Source organism: Rhipicephalus sanguineus, chromosome 1 (genome assembly GCF_013339695.2).
Source record: "Rhipicephalus sanguineus isolate Rsan-2018 chromosome 1, BIME_Rsan_1.4, whole genome shotgun sequence".
NCBI lineage: Eukaryota > Metazoa > Arthropoda > Arachnida > Ixodida > Ixodidae > Rhipicephalus > Rhipicephalus sanguineus.
In genome coordinates, this window is record NC_051176.1 from 214,325,231 (window position 1) to 214,352,407 (window position 27,177).

Consider the following 27,177-nt stretch of genomic DNA (forward strand, 5'->3'; position numbering starts at 1 on the left):
CCCGTCGAATATCGATTAAAATTAAATAAAGTGGAAACTTTCCTAATCTATTTTGCAACAAAACTATTTACATAATTTCATACACGCACACCGCTCGTAACACGGCAGGATTACGTCTTTAGGTCTGGTGTGCGATGTCATTAAAACTTACGATAAAATGAAGAGCAAGCAGTACGCCATAGATGCATCTAGCGAGATGTACAATGCTCGTTTATGTATAAAAAATATTAATTAATAATAGTAAAATAATACTTAATCAATTATTTATAATGAAGTGTTACACTATCGTGCATCATTTTTAATTATATTGGTGCAATAATGAATTGTTTTGCCTAAATCTAGTCAGCGAATTAATAGCCTACATAAAGGCGATGGCATGCTTACTCAATGGAGGGTAACAATTCTACATAAGTGACCCCATCATGCATTTGTTCACGCGGTCGTCTGTGTAACACTGTGTAACAACAGCAATGCTCCAGAATTGAGTCTTCATTTTAATGAGCCTCTCCACGTAGACTGCGACAACTGTTCTCGCTTATATTTTGAACCACTTTATTCCGGACCGGTAACAGATTATTTTATTCGGTTCAAGTTCGGGTCGGGTTCAGGCACATTATGAGAATATAGGTTCGGGTTTGGGTTCAGTGCCGGCCAAAATTTCGGTTTGGGTGTGGGTCTGGGATCGGATTCGATTGGATGCCCTAAGTTCATCATATCCAGCTTTTGTGGACACACCGCAGCCAGCGCCCCTGGCGGCCCCGGCGCGAAGCTAGCGCGTTTTCAATGGAACTGGCGAGTTTTTCCCGAATAATTAAGTGTAGAGGGTGAATGTTGAAAAACGCAGACAACAGAGCGCTTCTGGGAACCTAAACGCACGAGAGGACTGCAGCGATCATGTTGCAGTAAGCTTCAATTTTGTTCCCAGAGGAGTTAAAGATTGTACAATGGGAGTCTATGGAAACGGCGGAAAATGTGGCCTGTTTTTCGAGACAAAAACGGTCACTGTCGTAAAACTAAGCAAGTTATGTTAATGGTCAGGAAATCACATGTAGTCCTGACACTCAGCTTTCGTTTAAAGCCATTCTCAACTTGCCGCAATTGGCATAACATTGTTCCCTAACGCGTTTTTTGAAGCGCGGTCGCTCAAATGTTTGTGGTAAATTGATAAATCCTTGCTTACCACAGGCGACACGGCGTCCACCGTGGCCGAGCGAGTTGACCGCTCAAGTTCAGAGCGCGGCATAACCGCGCCGTCATCGGTTCGATTCCTGGCGACGGATCAGCATTTTTTTTTCAGCCCGTGACTTAGTTCCACAGCTTCGCACAGGATGTCGCCGCCGAAACAAAAAAGAGCTTTCGTTTCGGTTTCGGTTCTTGACTGTAATCTTGAGCTGCCGTTTCTTTTTCTATTTATTATACGACTTTTTTAGTGTATGTTTAAACACTCCACGCGTATCACATCGTTCGGATCTACATTTGTAATTCTTACTTTATTCTTTTATAAACGTCCTAAGGAACAGAACGCCCGATCAAGTTATGGTGAACAAAGCTCTTTCGAACTTTTGTACGCGTATTGTGGTGGAAACTTATTTCTCCCTTCTCATGACGTCGTTACGGTCTTCTGAGGTACCTACAAATCAGCAACGTAAAGGAAGTGAACTAAGCTTAGACAAGCAAGGCATAGTAATTAAATGACAAAGTTAGACGTTTTTGCAGTTGCTTTTTACTTTAGGGCTAACGCAAGTGTCTGTCGTAATCTTAACGAACGAAGTGGAATTTTTCGAGGGGTTCTTTTTTTTTTGTTAGACACTACTAATGAGACCAACAGATAATTAAGCCAATGAAAGAATAGGAAAAAATATTTGTTCTTTTTCAAACAGCAGTGCAATGATTTCGCCTTAACTTTAATGAAATCAAAATTGCTGTCTCGACAAGCATCAGCGGACGGCTCATATACCCTTCTACATGCTGCGCTCTCAACTCAGAGACTGTGCGAAATCCCCTTTCCTACCTGGAGTGGCTGTGTTCTCTTACAGCACCATTTTGTAGAGTTACGCGAGACTGGATCTAGAAGAGATAGCTGCCAGCTTTACTTAATTTGTTGCTATCGCACTCATTTCATCGTCCCTGCGGTGAAACTGGGATTTTTATTCATCTCTCATCATATCTATCGCCCTACGTGAACAGAAAAAAAAAAACCAGCATGCCTTCTCCTTTAACATCACAAAGCACTGTGCGCTGCATCGGATACGTCCGTGTGATATGACGTGTGTGGATCAAAGCTTTCGGGAAGTCCAGGGACTGGTGCTCCCAGTTACAAAACGAAAATCCTGTAATTCAGCAGCTTTTCGCACGCACTCGCAGCCCACCTCAACGTACCTCAATAAGATGCCGTTTTAAACATCTGTAAATGAAAATGTGCGCAGCAGGTTGCGCAAGGCTGGAACCGAAAGCGGAGCTAGCGTTCGACCTTGCTTCTTCTAAGGTTTTGCTAGTAATACCAAGCTATTACTAGAGGTGCAAGGTTTTTGCTAGTATAGTATTATAGGATATGGCTAGGCTTGGATAATCTATTCTTCTCAGGTTTCGGTCGGTTCCCCAGACTACGCACCTGTTGCGTGGTTCTGAAGGGGAAATATCGCGTCACTAGTAGTTACGTGATGGGATTTCAGTCACGTGAGAGAGAAAGTACATCTTTATCAGAGTCCAGTGCAGACGCTGAGGTTGCCCTGCGCACCCGGTTGTTCCGAAGTTTTTGGCGCCAACACGTCACGTCAATAGTTACGTGACGTTACGGGATTTTAGTGGCGAGACTAAATACTTGATTTTACGTGATTTTTAGTCACGTGGCTAGTTGTTACGTGATTGTAGTCACATAAGTAGATGTGCGATGTTACGTGATTTTGGTCACGCGACAATTGCAGGTCTGGTGTACAAAAAATTGTAGTCGCAGGAAACAACAACCCATCATCGATATCACATATATTTTACGATCACGAGAAATTCACTTTCGTTGCTCGAAAGAGCAAGCGAAGCTGCAGTCGTGCACTTTTTATCACGTTTCAAAATTGTTTGGGCTTCTACGATATTTTCTGGAATTTTTTGTATGCTTCATTTGCTCTATTCTTTTTCTTTCCTGGTGAAGAGCGCATATATATTGCTGTAAGTTTGAAAATATAGTCAGTTGTAAGTTCAGCGCTGTGTGTGTTTTCCAATGTCGTCCTCGTTCCTTGCGCTGTGAAACATCGTATTATGGTCTACAGCGCATTTTTGCAAACAGAAAGCAGCTGTTTTCACTTTTGCATTCTGTTTCTGCTCTTTGGAAGGTGGGGACACTTGCAAGGAGCGTTGCAAGGAGAGTTTGACCATAGTATCTTTATAATAGCTATCGTATCACGGGCTAGCCGCCGCGCGCTGTGGCTGAATGGGTTGATCATCCGTGCCGGCTGTTTGCGCGCAAGCGCTGGGGCCTTGGTTCGAATCCCAATGCGATTTTTTTCTTTTTTTTTTGTCTCTCTCAGAATTGCTTATGTTTGCCGCGGTGGTACAGCGGTTACGGTGCTTGGCTGCTTACCCAAAGGGCACAGGTTTGACGGCGGCTCCAGCATTTTTGAACAAGGCGAAAATGCTAGAGGCTCGTGTACTTGGTTTTAGATGCACGTTACGAGCCTGAAGTGGCCGAAATTTCCCGCAGCCCTCCTCTACGGCACGCCTCATAAACATATTATGGTTTGGGCACGTAGAACTCCAGCAATTATTATTACTAGTACAACGCTGCTGAAGATTTAGTTGCTTGTTTTTTTTCGCTGGAGCATTGCACCCAAGATATTTGCTGCAGTTTCGGTTTCGCTTTTGGAAATGGAGCAAGTAAACTTCAAATGTTTTATTTTTTATTACCACGCAACCCATTACCTAATAACGAAGAAAAAGAACCCACATTTTAGTTAACCTGAACCATAAGAAGGCAATACAAAACGAAACCAAAGGAAGCATAAGGGCAGCCATTTGTAATATAATGAAGCGTTTTAAAGAAGTACTCTACTATTAGAGACGACGCAGAAACGTAACCAGTAATAGTAGAACCAACGCAAAGCTTGTATTGTTGAATCGTCGCCTTTTCTTCTACGGGAGCAGCGTTCTCTGCTTCTGCAAGTAGTGCTGCTCTTTTGCATTACATTTACTTCCCCTCCGAAAAAGAGCCATCCTGGCTAATTACGGACAGCTGCACAGTGACAGTGAGGCTTTAGCAGGTCCATATGCACAATCTCATGCCTCGACATTGTTTGATTACAATAAGTCTCAAGCGACTTGACGGCGTATATGAAGTGCGAGGCTTGCTAGACCACACGGTACGGGCCGTGGTACTTCGGAAGAAGTTTCGTAGACCGACGGGGGCCACCTAGGAGTCCAGAGGCCATGCCCGTAGCTAGGGGGTATGCCTGTAGGGCCCGCCTCCGCTCCCAAAAGTTTGACGGAGGCGGTGTTTTACCGACAAGAATAATGAGAATAGGTGTTTCTCTCAAACTGTCAAGGCCTTCAGCAAGTGCCCCCTCCCTTTACCCAACACCCCCCCACCCTTGCTGACTGGCGCAGGCCGGCGGCGGGGACCGGTGTGCACGGAACAGACGGCGAAACGGTAGGCAAGTAGACTTAAAGTCCCTTGATATATAGAAAGTAGCGACACTCTCCTCCATATCCTTTCCTAAGTGTCCAATCCTCCTCTCCCAAGTGTCCAAACCGTATCCATCTCCTCTCCCAAACGACCACCGTGCGGGCGCCGGCCCTATGACCCGGCTCGCGCCACTTTCCTATCAAGAATGCTATGTCACGCAGATAACGCGCGCGTTTCCCTGGCGACGGCCCGTGAAGTGGGGAGGTGGAAGGCGGGAGAGGAGGGTGCTCGGCGTGGCGGCTCGGTTAAAACAAAGACGGTACTTTCCCAAAAATATCCAGGGACTTTAAGTAGACTCGGAAGCGAGCGCGCCCGCGCGGGCCGTTGCCATAGCAACGACGAGAGATCTTCAACCGGCTGCTTTGCTGCTGGCTTGCGTTTCCTTTCTTGAATTCTCGGCACTTGCCACTTTCCTATGAAAAATGCTGTCTCACGCTCATAACGTGCATGCCATCTGTGACCTGGAAGTGCCGGGCGCGCGGCGATAATGCAATCGAGAGGCATGCACGATATCAGGACTGTTTTTGTGAGGCGAAACGACACCCTTTCAACACGTTCTTTAGTGTACGCTGCTTTCCTGAAAATCATAGGTAATTTCATAGGGAATATTAGCCGATTACACACTGCCCTTCATGCTACAACGCCACTTCACGCCGTTGAAAGAGTAATAAGAGGGAGTAAATAAGAGGGAAGTCCAGGCATGGACACGTGCATGTTGTCTTTACTGATGACTTTCCCTTGAGAGGTACCCGTGATAGGAGCAATGTACAACAGAGTGAATGAAAACAGCGAGGAAGAAGACTTCAAAACTAACTAGCGCTTTTCGCTTTACAGTTCTGCTTACCGATTCAATGAGGCAAGTATTCGACGCTCACTAGATTGCCCTCCGCATTGTGTTCCCGAGCCAAGCCTAATTACGGTTCATCAAACTAATGAACAGATCAAGCTCGTCTTGCTTGTTCGGCTCAGGTTTATGACTAACGTGTCGGTAATGCACTATATATATATATATATATATATATATATATATATATATATATATATATATATATATATATATATATATATATATATATATATATATATATATATATATAATGTGTGTGCGTGTGTGTGTGTAGAGAATGCCTTGCGGGTAGCAGTCACTAAAAAAAATGATGCCTTTACTAAGGTTTCAGCCGTGACACCGCCTACGTAGGTCAGTGTCTTGCGAAGCCCATGCCACAGCCCCAGCGGTACGGAATGCCTTTTTTCCGGTTTTTGATGTGTGCTACCTGGAAGTTCAATCAATGTAGAAAGCGCCGCGCGCATGCGCCGTTGCTCGACATGCGTTCACTAGTAGTCGCGAAGGCAACGCCACCTCTCAACGTCAACTCCTTTTACTCTTTTATAAGCGCAGAATAAATCGAGAATGCCTAATAACGTGCGGATTAATTTTAAACGCATTTTTTTCTTTAGTAAATAGCAGCGGACTGCGTACAGCATTCTGCACATCTCATTCGTGCACTATGAAGGCTTGCCCGCGGCACGCGACATGCCGTTGTTACTTTCAAAGCGCAGTTCAACAATACAAATCCTAATCATATGGTGAATAAAAAAAGCTCGTTTATGTCACTGTAATTCACAGCCAGGGTCTTGTGACACATTTCGATCGGTTGTCAGTCCCTTTAAGAAAGCACATCGCGAATATATATAGTGATAGAGTAAGTATTTACTCTAAAAATGCGTGACCTCACTCATGCTCACCTCATGTTCCACGATCCCAAATATTTGTCCATAAGCAAATATTGAGAAGGTTACTGTGTATACATATTTGAACTTTCTCACTATCAAGGAGGTAATTTCCGCGTCACTACAAAATCTGCCCTAAATGGTGGCTCTGCGCTGTAAAGCACACGAGTGTGCTGTACAGCGCAGAGCCACCATTTAGGGCAGATTTAGGGCCTAATCTAAGAAAAAAAATAACATGTTATCAAATTGACAGGAATTCAATTCTTTGACCTATTTCCACTCAGACAAAGCTGAGAGGGAATACCATGTCTAGAGGGTGTTTTCTAAAACGCGTGCATCTATGATAGCACTGTGCTATCGATGCGCATTAACCAGACTTTCCACCTGTGTGCAGATATCCCTATTATTAAAGTCGAGGCTACATGCCAGTTATCGTGTCTTCTGAAATATTATTAATTTTTCTTAGTCGCTTTCGCGCGTATTTCTATTGAAACTTTTATGTTGCAGTAAAATTTAATATTGAATTATATATTTCTTACTATCTATTTTACTATGATTTCCTTATCTGCAATAGAGACAAAACTACTCGATACAGTGGAAGGTACTTTCAAGGTGGGCCTACACGTTTGAGCCAAAAAAGAATCCCAGCCAGGAATGTCTTCGCAGCTTTGACATTCCTATCAAGCCAGAAGATTCCAGGATTCAATACGCGGCTGATATTTTGCATCATGAAGTACAAAAAAAAGCTACGGTTTTGAAGACCCTCGAGCGGAGCTGTAATCATTCTATTCGACATGGGTCATTTTCCGTTGGGCTTTCAGAGGAAGAAGACTACTGCTTGAAAAGCAGTAGATATTAAGGGAAAAAGCAGATTTCGCTAGGCTTTATCTGGCTGAAGACTGGTATTTTTCAGTCATTGCTACGAGTGAAAAACTACTAATCAAAATTCCTGTGCGCATAAACACCATCGTTCTCTTAAGGGAACCTCCTGGAAAGAAAGGCTTAAGATTTCCTTTGGAACGCCTGCACATCTTCGTGGCAACAGAAGGAGCTCCACTCACAATGGAAAAAATTTTCATATGCTGGGTGAACGAAAGAAGGGGGAATTAAAGGGTTCGCTTTTCTCTGGTGTTTCTTGTGACCCGTTGTTGAGCAAGTCAATTGCATTTTGTCACGGGCCCGGGCCGGCCCGAAAGCCCGGGCCCGGCCCGGCCCGCGGGCCGGGCCGGGCCGGGTAAGGGATTTGTTGGATCGGGCCCGGGCCGGGCTCGGGCCAGTGATCTTCGGGCTCGGGTCGGGCTCGGGCCTGAGCCAGGCCCGTATTAGGCCGGGTCTCATACGTGTCTGTATAATTTCGTGTGTACGTTGTTTGGTTTTGTTTTGTTGATTTGTGGGGTTTAACTTCCCGAAGCGACTCAGGCTATATGAGACGCCGTCGTTGAGGGCTCCGGGTAATTTAAACCACCTGGAGTGTATTGGCGTGCACAGAAATTGCCACAGTACAAGACGTCTACAATTTTGCTCAATCGGTATGCTACACGTAATTTCAAGAAACGCCTAATATAAGTTTCCACAATTATACCGTGTAAGGAAAGCAACGGTAAACTGCCTAGATTAGTGTATATAAGATGTGCGCGTTTTTATCTAGAAAAACATCTCGAGTATGCAGATACGCTCGCATGCCCGCCGCGCAGTTTCTGCCTGCATGACTCCGTAGACTGGTCAACGCGACTTATGAGTCATTAACATCCCAGGAGCTGTTTTCGTGCAGTTTAAGTGCAAGATGCGGAGCGACTCTTGTCGCAGGGCGAACGCCGCTGTTGATTTTCCCATTACTAGTCGTGACCAGAGTGTGACTCACAACAGGAGTGATGAGGCTTGAGAAGCGATCCGGCATTCTGGGAATAACCAACACACACACAAACACACACAGACTGATTAGTATTATTTAAACCACCCTTCATTCAACACACCGTTACTGTACACACGTCTGACACGAGTGTTTCGCTTTAAATAACTTCGCAATGAAAACAAATTTTCACGTAAAAGAAGGCGGGGACCTTGTTTCGCTTAGGCACTGGCTATGCACGAATGAAAGAACTTCTATCTGAGAAATCGCTTCAAAATTTGCTTTCAGAATAGACCCCCGGCATAATCCGACAACCAAGCCCATCCTCTGGATGTCAAGGGCACGCCGTGAGCGGTTACTGACCGCGTGTTTTTACAAACGTAACCCATCCTTAAATACTCAGTTAAACACGTGCGAGTACGAACTCCGGACGACACCAACGCGCGTGGACGCAGTCTAGGTTGACATCAGACATGGCATATGCTAGAATTACCGTTCATAACTCTACATCACGAGTGATACAGAATAAAGAAGTGGTTTGAGAGATTGTAGGAACAGTTACTATATTATGTTGCATTAACAATCGTTGTTGTCAGCACAAAAACGCCAAAATTCGCTCTTCAGAAATTCTTTGTGCTGATCTAAGTGGACGATTGAGCCAGTAGGTGATTCATGATCGAATTTTCCTGGCTGTAGTGCAAAGTTGAAAGAGACTGCGCCTACAGAACATGATAGGAGAGCTTCAGGAGAACTTCCAGCCCATTAGAGTAACCTATTGGTGTATCTGCGCCAACAGGATTCAAGACAATCACCTCGAGCATATGAGTCAGTCGACCGTGAGAAAAAAAAGGAAAAAAAAAGAAAGAAAAAAGAAGAAATGCAATTAGGATAGATAAGTGCCTTTTTTAGCGGGATAGACAGCAGATCTAGAGATTATTACACAACACGTCAGTCGTATATGTTCTACCATACGTTCATTCCTAACAAAAAGAAACTAACCAAGTTCACATTTTCCGGTGTACAAGGTCATCTTTCAACGACTGTATCATTTTTGCACACCCGCTTAGACGGCGCCAAGCTTGCGGTGGCAGTCACATTTCAATAATAAATAAAAACAAATAAAAACTATCTTTAACTTCCTTTTTTTTACTCTCATTCCTAGCGTTCTCAAACTTATCCAGTTTTAATTTGAGGTAACGCAACGAGCAAACGAGCAGCACCTAAGTGGTACACCAAAGGAAATTCGGTTATTATGCAACCACAATATCCTGTTCGTACCCAAACATAATGCTTCCCGCTAGCTCAAAAAGAAACTCGGAAAGCAGCATGCTGCTCCAAAAGCTCACCGGTACGGCAGCGCAAGAAACTAAGCAAACAAACAAATAAAAAAACGCGATTCTCTTGATACATCGTGGGCGCGTCTATAACGGCCAGACATTTGGCACGGCACGTCTAGAAAAACTGCCAATTCATTGCCAGTCGTCGCCGTGGAGATAACGCCAACAAACAGCGCTCTTTTCTGCGCACCGAGGTGAAGCGACAGTCTCGGGGCGTGTGTACTGTTTCTTTTGATTCTCTTTTATTTAGTGCCGCGTCACTGCATACGTCATGGCGGGACTTTTGAATTCTTTAAGGTCGATACGCCACGTGGTGTCGTTCACGCGAACTAGGCCGCTGGTGTCCAGAAAAGCTGCATATGCTCCTCTTACTTTTTTTACGCGATGGCGCATCTCCTTCCTATTGCCAGGCGTAAACGCGATGTTGACCTATCAATCTCCTACTTTACAAAAGTATGCGGCTTTCTTCTACAAGGACCTGTGATCAGGAAAATATGATTTACCTTTTCAAGCGTGTCAACACAGCGCGTTCATTAACAAGAGGAAACCAGCTGATTTTAATAAAGGCATAACTTGCAAACTAAAGCTTATGCTCATATTTTGCACATGGGTCTTGGTAAAGACATGATATGGTGTCCTTGTGCAGTTGTTCTATTCAGTTATTTTGTATTGTTAAATTCAGGTGCTTGATTCACTTGTGTTTAATTTCACAATGTGCAAAGCAAGAGTGGCCTCTTTCGCAGAGGCCACTCTTTGGTGAACCTCAGCCCTTCCACATTTCTCTTTGAATTATTTAGTCACAGAAGTAAAGACGCTACAAATGAGATAAGTGGAACAGAAAACAAAGCGATCATCCGCGTAATGAAAAAAAAAAAACATGTCTGAGGTTTAACTCTTCCAAAACCTAGTTATTACGAGCGAAATGTATCATAGGCTTGGTTTTGCAAAGGCTATGCACACAGTGTTTCCTTAAAGTTAGGGTTTATTGCAAAAACCACCCAGAGGCTAAAATTTAGTTGTGGCGCTGCAGTTGTGCACGAGTCAACAGCGAACGCTAGCGGAGTTACACGCGTCTAACAATGGAAACGCGACCCTTGTTCGTTTCGATCTTTCCTTCGTTCATCGGCCCGTCCCTCCACCTCCCTTGATCCTCCTCGCCGTGCGAGGAGAAAGAGCAGTGAGCGCGCGCACCTGCTAGCCGGCAAACAGGCTCTTGTTAACACAATCGACAGCGTCTGTCGTTCGTGACATCAACTAATCGGACAGCTCACGTCACAATGTCCGCTGGGCATAGCGGGAAGGCACGAAAAAGAGCACGCGAGCGCCTGTCGGTGGTTTACCTTCACCTAGTCACGTGGTACCGCAGCTGCGACGCCTCTCCGCTGCGGATCACGTGGCGTGACGTCACGCCTGCCACACACGCGCTCCGGCGGCTCAAGGTCATTGTGACGCGATGAATGACCTTGGTAGACAAGGCGTAGTAGAACTTTTCCTCTGTAGCATTTTGAAGACAACGTATAACTCATGATCAGACTTCCTTAAGTATTTATCATTAAGGAGAGGGGCAAGTCTGGAAACGGATATTCATGCCTCGTGTAAAATTACCCTTTCTTTACACAACAACATAGTTGTGACATTAAATACACCGACCCAAACATGGATCACACAGGTGTTTCGTAAAACATGCTGACTAGTTTGCAGAATATCGCACGGGCTTAGTTCATAAAAAAGCTAGAGGTGGGCGAAAATATTCGAGTTTCGAATTCGGATCGAATAATAACTAATCGAATAATTCGATTCGACTTTCGAATGGCTTGTATTCGAAGTTTCGAATAACTCGACAGGACGAATATCTAAAACGCGACAGAGACCAATGGGGCCACTTGATTAGTGTGGGCTGGCTAAAACTAACGCTAACATTGTTACAGTAGGCGTTTCGTTAAAATTTTCACCGATCTCCTGGTTCAAAGCCGAACGCACGTTTCTTTTAAAGGATATTATGTCATTTCCGCTCGTAAAACAAAACACAAGAAAACTGTCAAGCCCTTCACACCTTTGCCTCCTAAACGAAGGCACGGACTTTTTGCGTAGTTCGGTCACGTATTCAGCAAGCGCCGTAAAACGTCCCTACATTGGCTCGCGAAACCGTCGGTGACTGGCTTCACATGTGAAAATTTGTTCACGTTGTGCAGTCGCCACTGCCACATCGCACCAGTCTTTCAGAAACACCCATTGTACCGGCGCGCAGTTAAAACGCTTCTGTGAACGGGCGCCCGAAGATTTTTGGGTCCGGAGCACTCATGACGATGAAGTACAACATTACCGTTGTACGAGGAGCCATATTGCGCAACAATAAGGGGGAAAAATCACAGCATATCCACGGGGTGAAATGATGAGTGGGGCGAAGCTCCGGAGGAAATCATCGGTAAACGGTGAAACTCTTCCGTGAAATTGACCCAGTACATCATATAAAGAGTGTGAAACACCGTGTATATATTAAACATCAAACTTTTATTGTTCTGTTGGTTTACGTGGTCCCTTCAATATCACCGCTTTGTGATCGGTGAAATGCAGGGAAAGTGTCCGCTCCCGAGGGTAAGAGAAAGCGCGCCAAGAGCGACCGCGTTCCCCGCTCGCCCTGTGACAATTAACGGCAAGACATGACGCGCGTAGCGTTCCTCTTCGCGTTCCACGACGCGAGGTCGGTAGCATGCCCAACGAAAGCCAACGGAACCAGGGGCGTAGCCAGAAATTTTTTTCGGGGGGGGTTCAACCATACTTTATGTATGTTCGTGCGTGCGTTTGTATGTGTGCGTGAATATATACGCAAGCAAAACTGAAAAATTTCGGGGGGGTTTGAACCCCCCCAACCCCCCCCTTGGCTCCGCCCCTGAACGGAACGTGATCGTGCAAGTGCTCCGGCTTCGCATCGCCTCATGGTCCCATTTAGCCAAACATCTTGCTCAAGGTGTGCTTTGCGTTTTTCGTAGAAATAATTTCTTTGTCATGTACATTAAGACGAAAAGTTGAAAGCTCACTATAGAGTATATCGCCCGCAAAGTATGTCTTTTAGTGTGATTAAATCAAGGAACACTACCATGTCTTGTAAATTGTGATATCTAGTGAATTGCTCATCTAGTGAGCAATTCATTAAACTAGAGCTGGCTACATACATACTACTACTACTATAGTACTACAGAGGAGAGAACGACCCACACCCTAAGGAGCTTCGCTCCTAAAAAAAGAACTAGCACCGTACCCCCCTCTGTTAGCCGTTAGGAGGTTAAAAGAGCCGCTGCTGAATGGAATGGCGGTTCTTGTATCAACATGCCTGCACATATATGACCAATGGTAACCTTTTATGTAACAGCCTCTCACCGCGTAATGTGCTCGAGGACATGAGCAGATTTAATTTCTTTGTTCTTTCTTGTAATTTTCAGTAAAATCTTTTGGATTCGATATTCGATATTTTTGGCCACTATTCGGCACTACTCGATTGGAATTCGATTCGAGATGAAATTTCACTATTCGCACACTCCTAAAAATAACTGTCAGCTCTTTCATACAGGCCTCGCGCTCTTCGCTTTCTCGCTGAGCCGCACAAGAATCCTGCAGTCCGCGCTTCGTCAACTGAACGGCTGCGTATAGCTTAATAACCGCCATGTTCGCCAGGCGTGAAATTACAGCCGTTCACCGTTGCCACATCTTCCAGGTGGCGAAAGTGGTAATGCAAGCCCGCCAGCTAATGGACGCCGCGCCGTGCACAGGCGCTATAACCGCTGTAACCACTTATCTATAGGCGTCCCATATATTTCACTATCAGAAAACGCCCCGAGTCGGCACAACGCGGTGGCCGAAGAAAATTTCCGTGACGCGTCTGGTATTTTCCCTTTATGGCAGCGTGAATAATAGGCAAGGTGATCCCGTCGGCTGGCACGCTATAGTCCTCAAGTTGGTTAGCTGTCCTGACAGCTTCGCCACGTTAACTACGCGTCTATCATGGCTTTATTCCCGAAACAGCGTACAGTAAAGACGCGGCTCGGTCAGCTTTCCATGCCACACAATATCGCGTGCTTCACGTCGCATTTTATAGGGGCTGTAACGTGCGTCGTCTTCGACGGAAGCAGGCTTGTAGCCAGTCCTCCGGGCCACAGATTGCCTATAAACGTATACGAGAAAAACAAATAAGTCTGTTATCTGTACGGGTTCCTTATCGTTTATTATGTGCCAGCTACGATATCATAACAAATTCTTACAAGTTCTCCCAAATTTGAGTACTTTTGCAATATTTTCCTTATCTGGTTTAGCGTGTCAGGGCACGTGTAAACGTGCTCCATGCACTTGTATTACTTGTATTTATATGACCTCTGTTCATGTACGTTTGTGTTTCAATGTGTGCACCATATTCGTCCTCGTGCGTTTTGTGTGATGAAGCCCAGTTTTGGCTGTGCGTGTATTATGCTACATGTGTACTTCCTCGACCTGATACATGCGACTGTTCACATTGGACTGCGTTGAGTTGTTGTTGTTGTTGTTGTTGTTGTTGTTGTTGTTGTTGTTGTTGTTGTTGTTGTTGTTGTTGTTGTTGTTGTTAATGATGATGATGATGAAAAATTATAGCTCTGTCCTTTGTAATGCGTTGGCAGCTTTCAGCCATCCGCTCGTCACGCAGTTCACATGGCCTGTCGCTTGATGCGATTTCCCGCTTCTGCCCCGCAACATTGCATCTGTTAACGCGACTCCTTGCCCGACATGAGCACTGTGCAGGGTCGTTTTTACGAGCAGTCCCACCCACCGGCTAGTCTCTGTGGTAGAATAATCTACTGTCACGTGGAATACCGGGTTAGATTCCGGCTCGAAAGTTAATTTTTATCATTGGCATCGGGATTTTTCGCTCACGGCAAAGTGCCAATTTTTCGCCCTCACCGACACCGCATTTTTTGCGACACCGCGGGCTCTTTAAAGCCATCGCGTTAAAAAGAAACAGCTCTGCTACTGTCGTTCGAAACGCTGAGCAGGTCTGCCACTCGCATGAAAGTTCGCATCTGGCTGCAAAAAGCTTTTAATCGGTTGACAAAACGTGTAAGGTCACCAACGAGTATACTGCGCTTCTTTACTGTTGCACGAGTGCCCCAAAGCCTTGTGTTATTACGAAAAGATGAATACTTCAACGTTCGTACCTTAATATTTATCGATAGATTGTCTCCTTTCCGAGTCACAGCGTTGTTTCGCAGGATGGCGCCTTTTAATGTAAAGGTCGCATGGTTTATATATACAGGGTGTTTCGAGAAATGTGTCCGAAAATCCTCAAAAATCAGGGAAATGCGATAATAATCGCTGCCTTCACAGTGGCATTTTCTCTAGCAGCAGGCATCTTAATATGAGTAAATACATCATTTAGAACAGTAATTAAGGAAATTAAATTGACTTTTAAATTAGTGGAAACAGGCGGTCGAGTCTGACGGGAGAATTGCAACCCTTGATGCGAAGGGCCCATTGGAACTTGAGATTTCGGAAAAGCGACCTCCAGTAATTATTGCGGAGCAATAAAATTCGATCAAATTCACCGGCGAAACTGAAAGCCAAGCGTCAAATGAGCGCGACTAGCAGACGACCAGAACGACGTCACTGTTCAAGACAACTATTGCAGGGGCGTTAGTTCTTCCGCATTTAACGTATGTTAACATATGTGCGTCGTGCGGGCTATCATGGCATACGCAACCCGTACACCCACTAGACAATGTCGGTCGATGGTTGACATTACGACGCTCATTCATTTCTGGAAGACTCGGAAGAATATGACAGTTGCGCTCTAACCCGCTATGGTTTCGCGTTCGCCCGTGAATTCGGTCTAATTTCATTACTCCGAAATAATTACTACACTCTCAATCAGGTCCCGCTTAAAGTGCTAGCTATAGCCGGGAAACCGGACATTTTTCGTCTATAGTTTCCTGGATATAGCCAGCATTAGCCAGGGCCTGATTAAGAGTGTAGAAGCAGTTTTTTTGCAAATCTCAAAACGGCCGGCACTTGGCTCTTCGCATTAAGGACTTCAATTCTTCCATTTGCGCCGACCGCCTGTCTCCACTGAATAAAAAAAGTTAGTTAATTTCTTTATTACTATCGTAAATGATGTTTTTAGCCATCTTAAGAGGCCTGCCGCTACAGAAAAAAGTAATTACGAAGTCAGCGAGCAAATATCGCACTTCCATCATTTCAAAGAATTTTCGGACACATAATTTTGAAACACCCTCTTTACCATAATGTTTTGGCGGTGAAACTCATTGAATTAGCTAGTTGCTCAAGCAGTCAGATATAATCGGTATCCATCATAAGTTATGATAAATGTAGAAGTCAATTGTTTGGCAGTAATTGAACACCATGCTCTTGCCACTCCCTGTGCGTATACCGCCATGGGCGGGTGATGCTTGCAATCCACTGCGGTATTGGCGTGCAATATATTTTTTGCTTCTTTCCTCCTGCTATGTTTCTCGCTTCCAGACTGTGTGAAAGTCTTCGTTTCCCGACCACTCGACATCGATGTAGCTCTGCGGAACTTGAACATGGTAAGTTAAACCCACTGGATGTAATAAGTGCCGTTGTGAACACCTTCACCAAATTATAACCGCGCCCTCGATCGTAGCGCGGGAAACATGAAGTGGGGCTCAAAAGTCGTGCAACCGGCGCTTAGTGGCTATGGCGTCGCTCCGCTGAGGTCCACGTAGCAGGTTCCACTGCGGCAGCGGCGGCCACACTTAGATGGGGGCGAAGTGCAAAAACGCTCTGGGAATGCGCGCATATACAGGATGAAAATGCAGTCTCCTCAGAACAGCTTGAGGCGCGGTGGAAAGCCGCGCTGATCAGCTCAGATCGGCAAGATCAAATATGGGCCATCCAGCGAGTAGTACGAGAGGTGGCTGGGAGACGGGGTCTCTCCACCGCCGCTGGCGCGGCTACTATATAGGCCCAGGCCTCAGCTGGTTTGAATAAAGACTCACTCACTCACTCACTCACTCACTCACTCACTCACTCACTCACTCACTCACTCACTCACTCACTCACTCACTCACTCACTCACTCACTCACTCACTCGTGTACTTAGATTTAGCTCACGGTAAAGAATAACACGTATACATATATATAGTCACGGTCAATCCGAAGTACCCACACTACGGCGTGCCTCGTCTTCGGCTCGGCACGGCCTATAGACCAGAACAAAGCGAATTCCATGCGCATCGCCATATTTGCATCGCGCATCGCGCCATCTATCGCACACGCGACGAAACAACATGCGCGGGCTGCCACGCCAGCAGACGCTACACAGAGCAAACGTGAAACTCCCGAAACTCAGCCCGTTGGAGAGCGTGTTTCGCGTCTTTTCTAGCCTGGACATTTTCGCTGATTTTATTGGAACATCAAGAACATCTTGTTCATACAAGTCCACAATGTATACAGTACGTGCTGAGTGGGCTGCGGAAGCAACCTCGTCAGATACGTACGCTGTTACATATTTGTAAAAAAAAACGTTCTCACTGTAGTACGCGTGAATCGTAATTACAGTGCAGCTCGCGAAAGAGTGAAACGATGTTTTGTTGCCCCATATTACAAGTTGTGCACAAAGTTTTGTGAAAGCTAATCATTTCAGCATGCATCGCGTAACAATTAGAGTACGCTTTACGGGTAGTTTCGCGGAACGTAATTTTTGTTTCACGAGCGCTCTTACAATAATGCGTCTTGCTCACAAAAGCGTGCTATCAGAGAGTATAACCTGCAGTATCGTTCAGCGATCCCTTTTGGAAGCTACCTGCGCGATTTTATTCTTGTAACGATGGTACTTTACAAGCGAAACTGTGCTACTCTTAGTTAAGCCGGTTAGCTACGCCTGCGACGTAAAGGACACTGGCGCGAGTACTCTTACTTACGTGCCAATATATGTATTATGTGCAGCTGGATGCCTCGTGTCCAAATAAATTTGGAGACATCAAACACTGAAATGAAAGCACGAAATTCTGGCCAGCTGTTGAGGAGCACCGTGCCATTTATTACCTTTTGAAGACGAAATCTCGAAGGCGTGGATGCCATCAAAAGCACTAAAGCTTAATACTATACGTTGAAAGTGGCAAATCATGCTGATTGCTTGTGCTTGAAGCGCTACCTGGCACTAGACTTTCGTCAAAGGAAACGCTCAAAGGTATGAAGTGCACCCCCACACAAAGCTCGCGCCTGCCTTCAACCCAGCTGCGTGTCACGCAAATTAGGTTCGCAAAATGAAATAGGTGGACATCACACTGCAGAATACACGCAGTTAGTGTACTTACTCGCGCATTTTCACTCGGCTCCTAGTTTTTTTTTTGCTTGAATCACAGTTATCTATTCCGCGGCGAAGCTGAAAACACCGCACCGGCACTATTTCCGTGGCGCGTCGTAATCGTCGCAGACAACGCTAATATCCTGTTGTTGCGCTGCTTATTTGGCATCCGAAGACGACGCAGTAGTGCCCAGACGAGCTCTTATACGCTGAAGCGGCGTGAACGGGTACTTTTTTCGCACTTTAAAGTCTCAGAACTGCAGCTTGCCCTGTTTACTTGATGCAGCCCGCGCGCGCCTTGGCAGCCCGGCGGCCCGGGCGTCTGGGTGCGAGAGTATCCGCTCGGCTCGCCAGCAGCCTGGGTGCGAGACAGGCGTGCTCTGGTGTATACGAAGAGCTTCCTGTATAGAATTAAGGAAAAACTAACAGTGCTCCATGCTCACGTGAAGAGGCTGAAGCACCTGCTTCTACGCTTCTACATTGTAAGAATTGTGATGCTCCGCGTAAGTGACTTTTACAAAAACTACATTGTTTGTATAGACGGCCCCCATCAATAGCAAAAATTTTAGGCTCATGGCAAACAGACAATTTACAAAACATTGCTGCGCGCGCACTGGTGCACTTTTTGGAGGAGGAATCGAAAATTATCACAAAAGTACTAGATCTGATTAAATTTTGTTAGCATATTTATCGGCCGGTATTCTTGCCGACATGTTTCTTGTTTTTCGTGTTCGTGTAGGCTTCTTTGTGAAAACATAATGCTGCAGTTAGAGTGCGGCACTTAATAGACAAATTGCGAAGGCTGTGACAACATCTCAGCGAGCTTTAATGTTATGTGTGGACATTTCACGTGTGAATATTTGCGTTTTCTAAACTTTTGTGTTTAGTAGACACTTATATGGAGAACTGGGACTAAGGGCGCGAGTGCTCTTCTATGTGCCTTTGTAGAGTTTTGTATTTTTTCTATACTTTGCGACGACACTGTTACGCAAGAGGAGTAGCCGGCGCCACGCATTGGCACCAACCTCTCCTTATACACATTTAATAATAAAAAAAAAAAAGAGCGAGAGAATCGGTAAGACTTATCCTTGCTCGTGTTAGCTTGCTTTGCATACAAAAGAAGTACATTGTCTCGAAACCGCGATAAGAATGTGACTTTTTTTTTTTAAATTCCGGTATTCACGTATATACAGGCCCGCATCGCCACGCTTATAGTTTTTCTTTATCGAAGGGAGGGGGGGGGGGGCATTTTGGTTATGTTGATACGGTGCCTGGTGCATTCGCGGCAAGCACCTGGAGGATTCATAAACGCGGGTCGCAATGTTATGATTTGGTTATTCCAGGTTAACTGTAGGGAGATGTAGTGCGAGCGTTCGTCTGCGTTAATTGTTTGCAGTTCAATGACGGCAGCTTGACGCGATTTCAATGGAGCGCGCCTCGACGGCGTCGGTGCTCAAGATGATGAATGCGAACTGACAACGCCTGTAGGTTTGTTGCCTGCAGAGAATTAAGAGAGGAATACAGCAGTGACGCTACGCCGAGCTCAAGTATATTGTTATAAAGTGCATTGCAGAGTGTATACCTGTAGCCTTTCACTATACCAGCGGCTTAGGATATCCCAGACTCTCCCGGAAATTAGACGTCATTTCAAACAACGGAAGCACGCCCGCAGGGACTATCGCTATAGTAGACACGCAAAGCCGGACCGAGTCCACAGCCCGTGGCTATCAGAGAAGCGCACGCGATCGCACAATCGAGCGCGTAGCTGTCCAGACATGTATAAAAAATGGACGCTTATCCCCCAGGCTAAACCACGTATAGAACATTTGTGCTTCCGTCAACTATGAAAGGCAGCGCCCCCCTCAATATCGCAGCTTATTTCACTCAAAGTACTTCCTCCGCACTGTAAGAAATGTTTAAAACGGCACTGTTTTCATATCAAGAAAAATTAGCGACGATTCTGAGTTACTAGGGCATACGAAACATATCTACACGAACTCAAAACGAGGCCGCGCGAAGACCTCGGACTTTATCAAGTTTTGGCCTAAAAGCCGTAAGTGTAGTGGTCATCCTATTATCATAAGAAAGCAACAGAAACAAAATTTTGGGAAAGAAAAGAAAGAAGGCCGGAAGATTTGCAGGTTCACAGGCAGATAAAGTGTAGACGAGACCATCGAAATACAAGAAAACATTCGGACACGTTCACGGCTACAACAACGCGACTTATGACACGGACGAAGACAAGGATGGACACAACACAAAGCTCTGCGTGCTTTTACAGCAAAGCTATGTACCTCAACCCACCCCCTCCCAACGGTTTCGTCGCCATGGGCAGAAAAACGCGTAAGCAAAAACCCGGTGACCTACAGCATACAGCATGCAGCTAAGTATTCTTTTCAATAAAGAAAACCACAAAACAAGCATAAAACCGCATGATTGGATGATAAGGCGCCTGTAACAGGCGAATGCATTTCTGTTTGTGACGGGGCTATGGGACGGCCACGTATAGTGAGGACTCCTGAAGAGAAACGTTCATACTAGGAGCGACGCCTAGAACAGAGACGACAATGTGAACAACGGCGTCGTGCTCGTGCCACAGATGAACATCGTTCTCCAGAGTCCGCTCTACAAGTTCAACATTCGCTTCAAGCCACAGGCTTTCGAATGTCTCCCGGACGAAGGGGAGACAGACGAAGACGAGGTCGAGAGACTGATTGACGTCGATGACTTGGATGAAGCAAAGCAATGCGCCATGGCTAGGAACGCGTCGAGTCAGGCGGTTGTGTACGATGAAACATGCATGGCCGGTCTGCAAAATCAGACGCACTTCCTGGCCATCTCTTCCGGTGAAGGTCAGACGCCAATCTCACTCTTGTACGATTCTAATGCGGAAGACCATTCAAGCCATGTCGCAATGGGCAATCGTTCTGGGTGTCGTTAACAGCTTCGCTGTCCAACCACTTTCACAGCGTGAAATGGAGCCGTTATTTTTTTTTTCCTTTTTTTTTTATTAGTCCATGTCTAGTCACGCTGTTTAAAGTACTAACCCATGCCAACTTGGCCGGTTTTCTTTCATTCTGACACGCTCGCATTGAACATTGCGGCTGTCTCTGACAGAGCCGATCACGCGGATTTGCGTGACGCTTAAGTCATTTAACGCTGAGCACGATGCCCGCAAAAGGTTTACGTGGATACTCACTAGTAGAAGGCCTCTTATCCGGGCGCCCGTTGCGCAGAATGCAATCGTGGCATGTATGTAGAGGCCGGTCATCCACTGCAGGAAGGCCACGGTCACCAGGAACTTGTCCAGCTCGTTGGCCGAGTCCCAGAGCAGCGCATAGATGGCCATCCCGAGGATCTGGCAAAGAATCGAATTGTGCGAGTTCTTTTAAGCTGCCCCGTTGATCGCACACACAATTTCGCTTTCTGCGCCATTGAGTCTCCAGCGCGAGTCCTATGGAATCCCCACCCTATAACGTCCTTGTCATCATGGTGACGGGGGATGCACCATAAGCGCGCGTGCGTTCAGCTTCCATAAGCGTTTCGCACGGAGAACGACGTATAGCATTTAAACTACACCATAACTTTAAGTGCACCGTATCTACACGAGGTGAAGCAAAGGAGAAACTGCCTGACAAGGAATTTCTTCATGTGTATACATGAGAGTCTACGTACATTGTCTTCTTCAGGGGCGTAGCCAGAAATTTTTTTCGGGGGGGGGGGGGGGGGAAGGGGTTCAACCATACTTTATGTATGTTCGTGCGTGCGTTTGTATGTGCGCGTGTATCTATACGCAAGCAAAACTGAAAAATTTCGGGGGGGTTTGAACCCCCCCCTCCTTGGCTACGCCCTTGGTCTTCTTAACAAAGAAACGACACTGAGGCAACACGTGTCGTCTTCGACTTCTGTCTCTGTCCTCGAGCGCTGGTATCGCAAACGAAAAACTCAACGCAATGTCTTAGCAGGATTCGTTATTGATCATTCCACATACGTGTAGATGCCTCCAATGTTTTACGCACAGGTCCCAAAAGACTTTGGATTAATCCTTCTGGAACAGCCCGCTAAATTTAGTAGGCAACAACTACAGTACAATAAATAATAGCATGCAGTCATATAGAACTCCTCGGCAGGTAGATGTTTCAGCCTGTAGTAGTTTTTGCAACCTATATAATTACCTAGTAAATCAGAAGCGCCATGCAATAAGAGAGCAAACAAGCACACTTCACGGGGAGCCCACGTACTGGAAACTTCGGTCCCTGGAAAAATTATTCATACGCATACGTTATCATAACCGTTCTATCCCTTTGTCTGTCTCCATCCTTATTCTTTTTTTTTTAACTTTTGCTGCAGTACACAGAAGAATAGAGCTCCATTTTTTTATTCATTTATTTATGCTCAATACCTCAATGTTTAGGGGTTGTGCATGAGGGGTGGGCAACAGTTTAAGAGAGTACATGTTTTACAGCTTCTTCTTTGAAAAGGATCGAGCTGGAGTAGTGCACGGTGTTGGCAGGAAGAGCGTTCCAGTCCTTATTGGCGTGCGCGCAAAAAAAAAAAGGAAGGTGAATGAGCTACGGTCCGGACATGGGACGGGTGAACGGCTTTGGTGTGCTTTATCCTGCTAGAATGGTGATGAGCTGGAATGATCACAGATGTACGAGAGGCTTACGTGATAAAATTGGTGAAAAAGACAAAATCGAGCGACTTTGCGGCGAAGAGCAAGGTCGGGAAGATATATACGAGATTTTAGCTCTGTAATGCTGCTATTGTATGAGTAGTCAGAGAGGATAAATCTAGTCGCACGATTTGAACAGATTCTAGATCTTTAATCAGGTTATATTGGTTAGGATCCCATATGGCACATGCATATTCTAGCTTTGGCCGGAGTAGAGTGTTATATAGGCAAATAGTCTAAGTGAAAATGGAGCTAGGCGTAAGTTCCGGTGAAGGTAGCCGATTACGCGGTTAGCTTTGTTGGTTATGTTGGCTACGTGGTGCGTCCAAGAAAGATCAGTAATGAATTCTATACCAAGGTATGTATACGACGTAAGAGATGAAATTGGGGAGTTACAAAGAAGGTAGAGCGGTGTATGGTAGCTTTGCCTGCGGCGAAAAGAGAGAAGGTATGCCTTATTGACGTTTAGTGACATACGCCACTTTTTGCACCAATCTTCAACGTGATTCAGGTCAGATTGGAGCGCTAGAATGTCGTTGTTGTTGTGAATTGACCGATAGATGACAAAGTCTTCATCAAATAATGTCATGTTTGGTTAAATATTAGTTGGCAGGTTGGTAATATAAGTTAGAAATTAAGAGTAGAGGGCCAGGCACCGACCCCTGATGAATACTTGACCTAACGGGAGGTGACACAGATCAGCAATTGTTTGCAAAGACAAATTGTTTTCGGTTTTGTCAAAAAATCTTGGATCCAGTTTAGCACAAGCGAGGTCTCCTTTTGTGCTGTTTTTCTCGTTCACAGTGCAGGAGCTACAGATAATCATTGCCCATGCCGCATGTTGTACATCAATAATTTCAGCTACCCTACGCTGAGTGTTTAATGATGTGGAGATATATTTCTAAGCCAGTGGTGGATACTGCAAGTACGTATACTGTAGTGACAACTGCACCACCGTAAGGGCAACCTGAAATTTTAAGGCCGCGATTTATACTACACAGTTGTTTTTTGAACACCAAGTACTTTTACATCTGCATCTCCACATCAACTCATTTGACACATATGTTTTATGTCTTCCATGCGCTAATACGGCAGGAGGAGTCAACAGTAGAGACACGCTGCGCACGTGCGTTGATATGCCAACACCATTCCAGCATTGCAATGGAGGAATACAGCGAAGCTATATAGGGTCCGTGAAAATGCCTCGAGTGGAGACACGGAACGAAGCACTGTCTCCTTCACTATAAAGAACGTGTGAAGACGTGTAGTTGGGGATTTGAAACCACCGGCACTTTTTTCTGTGTTCTTGCATTAGGAATACTGATTTACGAGTAACCAAACGTCCATATGAGCGCGGAAATCTGTCACGAAAAGAAATTCCAGGTAATATTGGACACCTTAGAATAAAGAGCCAGTTACTTGTAAATATTAGTGTTTTATCTCTTCCGTGCGAATGCCTCATTATGGTTACATTAGCGTACAACACGGATCAACATTCAGCTTACATACCACTCATTAATCTTACGTCCAATTTAATTTTCGTGATCAATAAATCTTTATTCGTTGTCGAAGTAATAGTGAGCACGACAGGGTTAAATATTTAACCTTGTCGATTCAGTTTTGCATGATGTATATCAACGTACTCGCCCAACTCGCCATCCAAACTTCAGAATATTTATTCGAGAGATGGTACTGGGTTCATGGTATGCGCAATGTAACTCGCACTTCGTGGCAATCGCGTAACCTGTCAAGCCTAACCTGGTCGTTTCAGCCACCTTTTCGGTCTGTGAACTCTATTAAAGCACGAATTCCCCATTTACTACATCGACGGGCCAAAGTCGCCATCAAGCCAGAGTATGCAGCTCACGCGGATGGTCATGCGATCATTAATCCTGCTTGTCCCCCGGCAACTCACTATTTCGCAGAGTGCCATGAGTCCGCTGAGCGAGAAGAAGTAGCCGAGGTTGTAGAAGCGGAAGCGCGAGCATGGCTTGCGGCCGCTGTGAGCCGCGTTGCCGGCCACCGGCCGCTCGCTCATGGTGGCCACCGCGGCCGCCAGTCACGGCCAGGGACACCTTGCTGGAAGACAGGCTCCCGGCGAGTCTGTGATGGAGAAAGAGATAGACAGATGGCTTTACGAATACCACTGTATCTCAGCGTCACTGTCATAACTGCTGCGATCGCAGAGCCCCTGTCAACTTGTCAACATGAGCGAAGCCCTCACATTCTGAGAATGTCAGAGGGAGGACAGGGAGTTTTACCAAGTCGCCATATCCGGTCTGGTACCCTTCGCTAAGAGCGGGGAAAGGGGGATATCTGATCCGGGGGTACGGCAGTTCAAGCAAGCGACGACAGAAACATGACGCATACGTCTTCACGTGCATGGGCATGCGTTAGGGGGGGGGGTGTCACTCACATAAGAGGGGGGGGGGGCGCTGCGATAAGGGGAACCCTGCGCACGCCTGTGTTTGTGTGCTATTGCTAATGTTAGTCTCCATTAGGTACAGGCACATCTTAATGTCCGCGATGAGCTCTATAGGACCGCAGTGTTCAATAGTACTCATCACGCTATTCTCTAATAGTACGCTATTCTCATGAACAAGCTCTCTTCTTATGGTGTAACTGGCCCTTCACGAGAATTCATTTCTAGTTACTGAACCGTACACAAGTTGTATCTATTTCAGGCGTGCTCTCGGACTCCAAAACTATCAATATAGGAGTCCCACAAGGATCTATATTAGGTCCTCTTTTATTTCTCATCTACATAAATGACCTGGCAGACTGTTTATCACCTCACACAGAATCCTTGCTTTACGCTGATGACACCACCATTTTCACTGCACATGACTCCATTCCTGCCCTAACCTCCCAGCTAAACAGTGATCTTCAGAGCGTAATTAGTTGGTGCCATAAAAACAAGCTTGTTATTAACCCATCTATGACAAAGTATGTCATTTTCAGTTCTCGGTCGGAAAAACGTGATAACGCGCTACCAGTGTATGTCAATAACCATGAAATATTCCCATCTGACAAGTGCACATTTCTCGGCATCGAACTTGACTGTTTCTTGAACTTTAATGAACATATTAACCAAATAAAAAGAAAGACCGCCTATGGCATTCGTGTTCTGCTCAGAGCCCGCCAATATTTTGCGCTCCCTACTCTAACTTCTCTCTATTTTGCGTTCCTTCATAGTCATTTCAACTACTGCATTGAATCTTGGGGACTTACATATAAAACTTACTTAAGCCCATTAGCGCATATTCAAAAACAGGCTCTCCGTATAATAACGCACAGTAATTATCACGCTCATTCGGCTCCACTATTCTCTTCACTAAATATCTTTCCCATTTCAAATATTATCGTCTTAACTTAGCCGTAATTGCCTACCGCATGGTACGTAATCCGAATCTGCTGTATGTCGTAGGTAAGAAATTTACGACTTCCTCTAATAATACACGTTTCTCCCTTCAAAGCAATATTTTTCCGCCCAAGGCGCGCACAAACTATGGACAAAAAACAGTAAGCTTCTCCGCAATCAAGGTGTGGAACACTCTGCCTTTGGAAGCCAAAACCTCGCCCTCTTTATATGCTTTCAAACATTCCGTTCGCCTTTTTCTGAACCATCCTTTGGATATTTGAACTATATGTAATCACTGTCGTTACTTCATCGCCGCTTTCACAATGCTTCATGTATTCTTTATTCAGTTTCATTACATTCTTTTTCATGTGAAATATTTATTAGTATACTGTCCTAAAGATAGCATCATTACACTTCGTTACCTCTTACTTATTTTGCTACCTTTCTTGTATTTTCAATGTCAAATAGTGTAAATTGTCTTTGCATACCATAATGCCACTCCTATTATTTTGTGCACATTCTATCCTTGTTTGGCGCTATTTCTGCTCATGATTTTATTTTCTTATGTATTCTATAACAAGAGGTCTCATTGCAGTGTTCGCACTAAGGGACCTCTTTCTGTATACTTCTCCCCATATGTAACCCCCCATTCAAATACGTTCAATAAACTGAAACTGAAACTGAAACCTGTAACCCCTCTCTTGACCTTCCTTCTCAACCCGCTCTGGCCTATATTTGACTGACAATATGTCCTCCGGCGGGGTGCACGTGTCCTCGTCCCCCCTCCGTGGATGATCATGCACTCACACTATCCTTTACATGTACCTGTATAGTCATTATATGAATACGAGCGCTCCGTTTCTGTGTCTATTGCGGATGTCCGCCATTTACTATGTATTTGTCCTGAGACGAAGCCAGCCTAGGAGAGCGCACTTAGGAATATGAAGACACGTCCTGACCGAAGTGACGACTATGAGTGAGGCTATCATGTTTGGCTCATCAACATATTTCATAAGTCGCTGTTGAAGCATTCCCAAGAAACGGGCTTCCACGCTTATAATAATATCGTGCTGTCATGGAAACCTAGGCGCAGTATCGGCTCAGTGGCATGATAAAATTATAGTAGCAGCATATTCCCGTGAATACAACGGCAGTGCATTGGCTCTTGCATGTAGTACATGAAGCCTCGCGCTACGGAGGTTGCACCGTGCGGTTCGTGTTCACAGCACAGGATCGCGGCTGCA

The 27,177-nt window shown here is 45.4% G+C and overlaps 1 protein-coding gene across 2 annotated transcripts in view; it reads right to left on the reverse strand.

Annotated features, from left to right (window-relative positions):
- The window catches only part of LOC119407263 (uncharacterized), a 123,525-nt gene that overhangs the window by 94,186 nt on the left and 2,162 nt on the right, over window positions 1–27,177 (reverse strand). For both annotated transcript variants that reach the window (XM_037674160.2, XM_037674153.2), the window contains exons 2-3: window positions 24,488–24,675; window positions 21,097–21,255 (exon numbers count right to left, since the gene is read on the reverse strand). In XM_037674160.2, coding sequence (XP_037530088.1) covers window positions 21,097–21,255; window positions 24,488–24,610 — 282 coding nt within the window. In that variant the 5' untranslated portion in view covers window positions 24,611–24,675. The remainder of the gene's footprint in view (window positions 1–21,096; window positions 21,256–24,487; window positions 24,676–27,177) is intronic.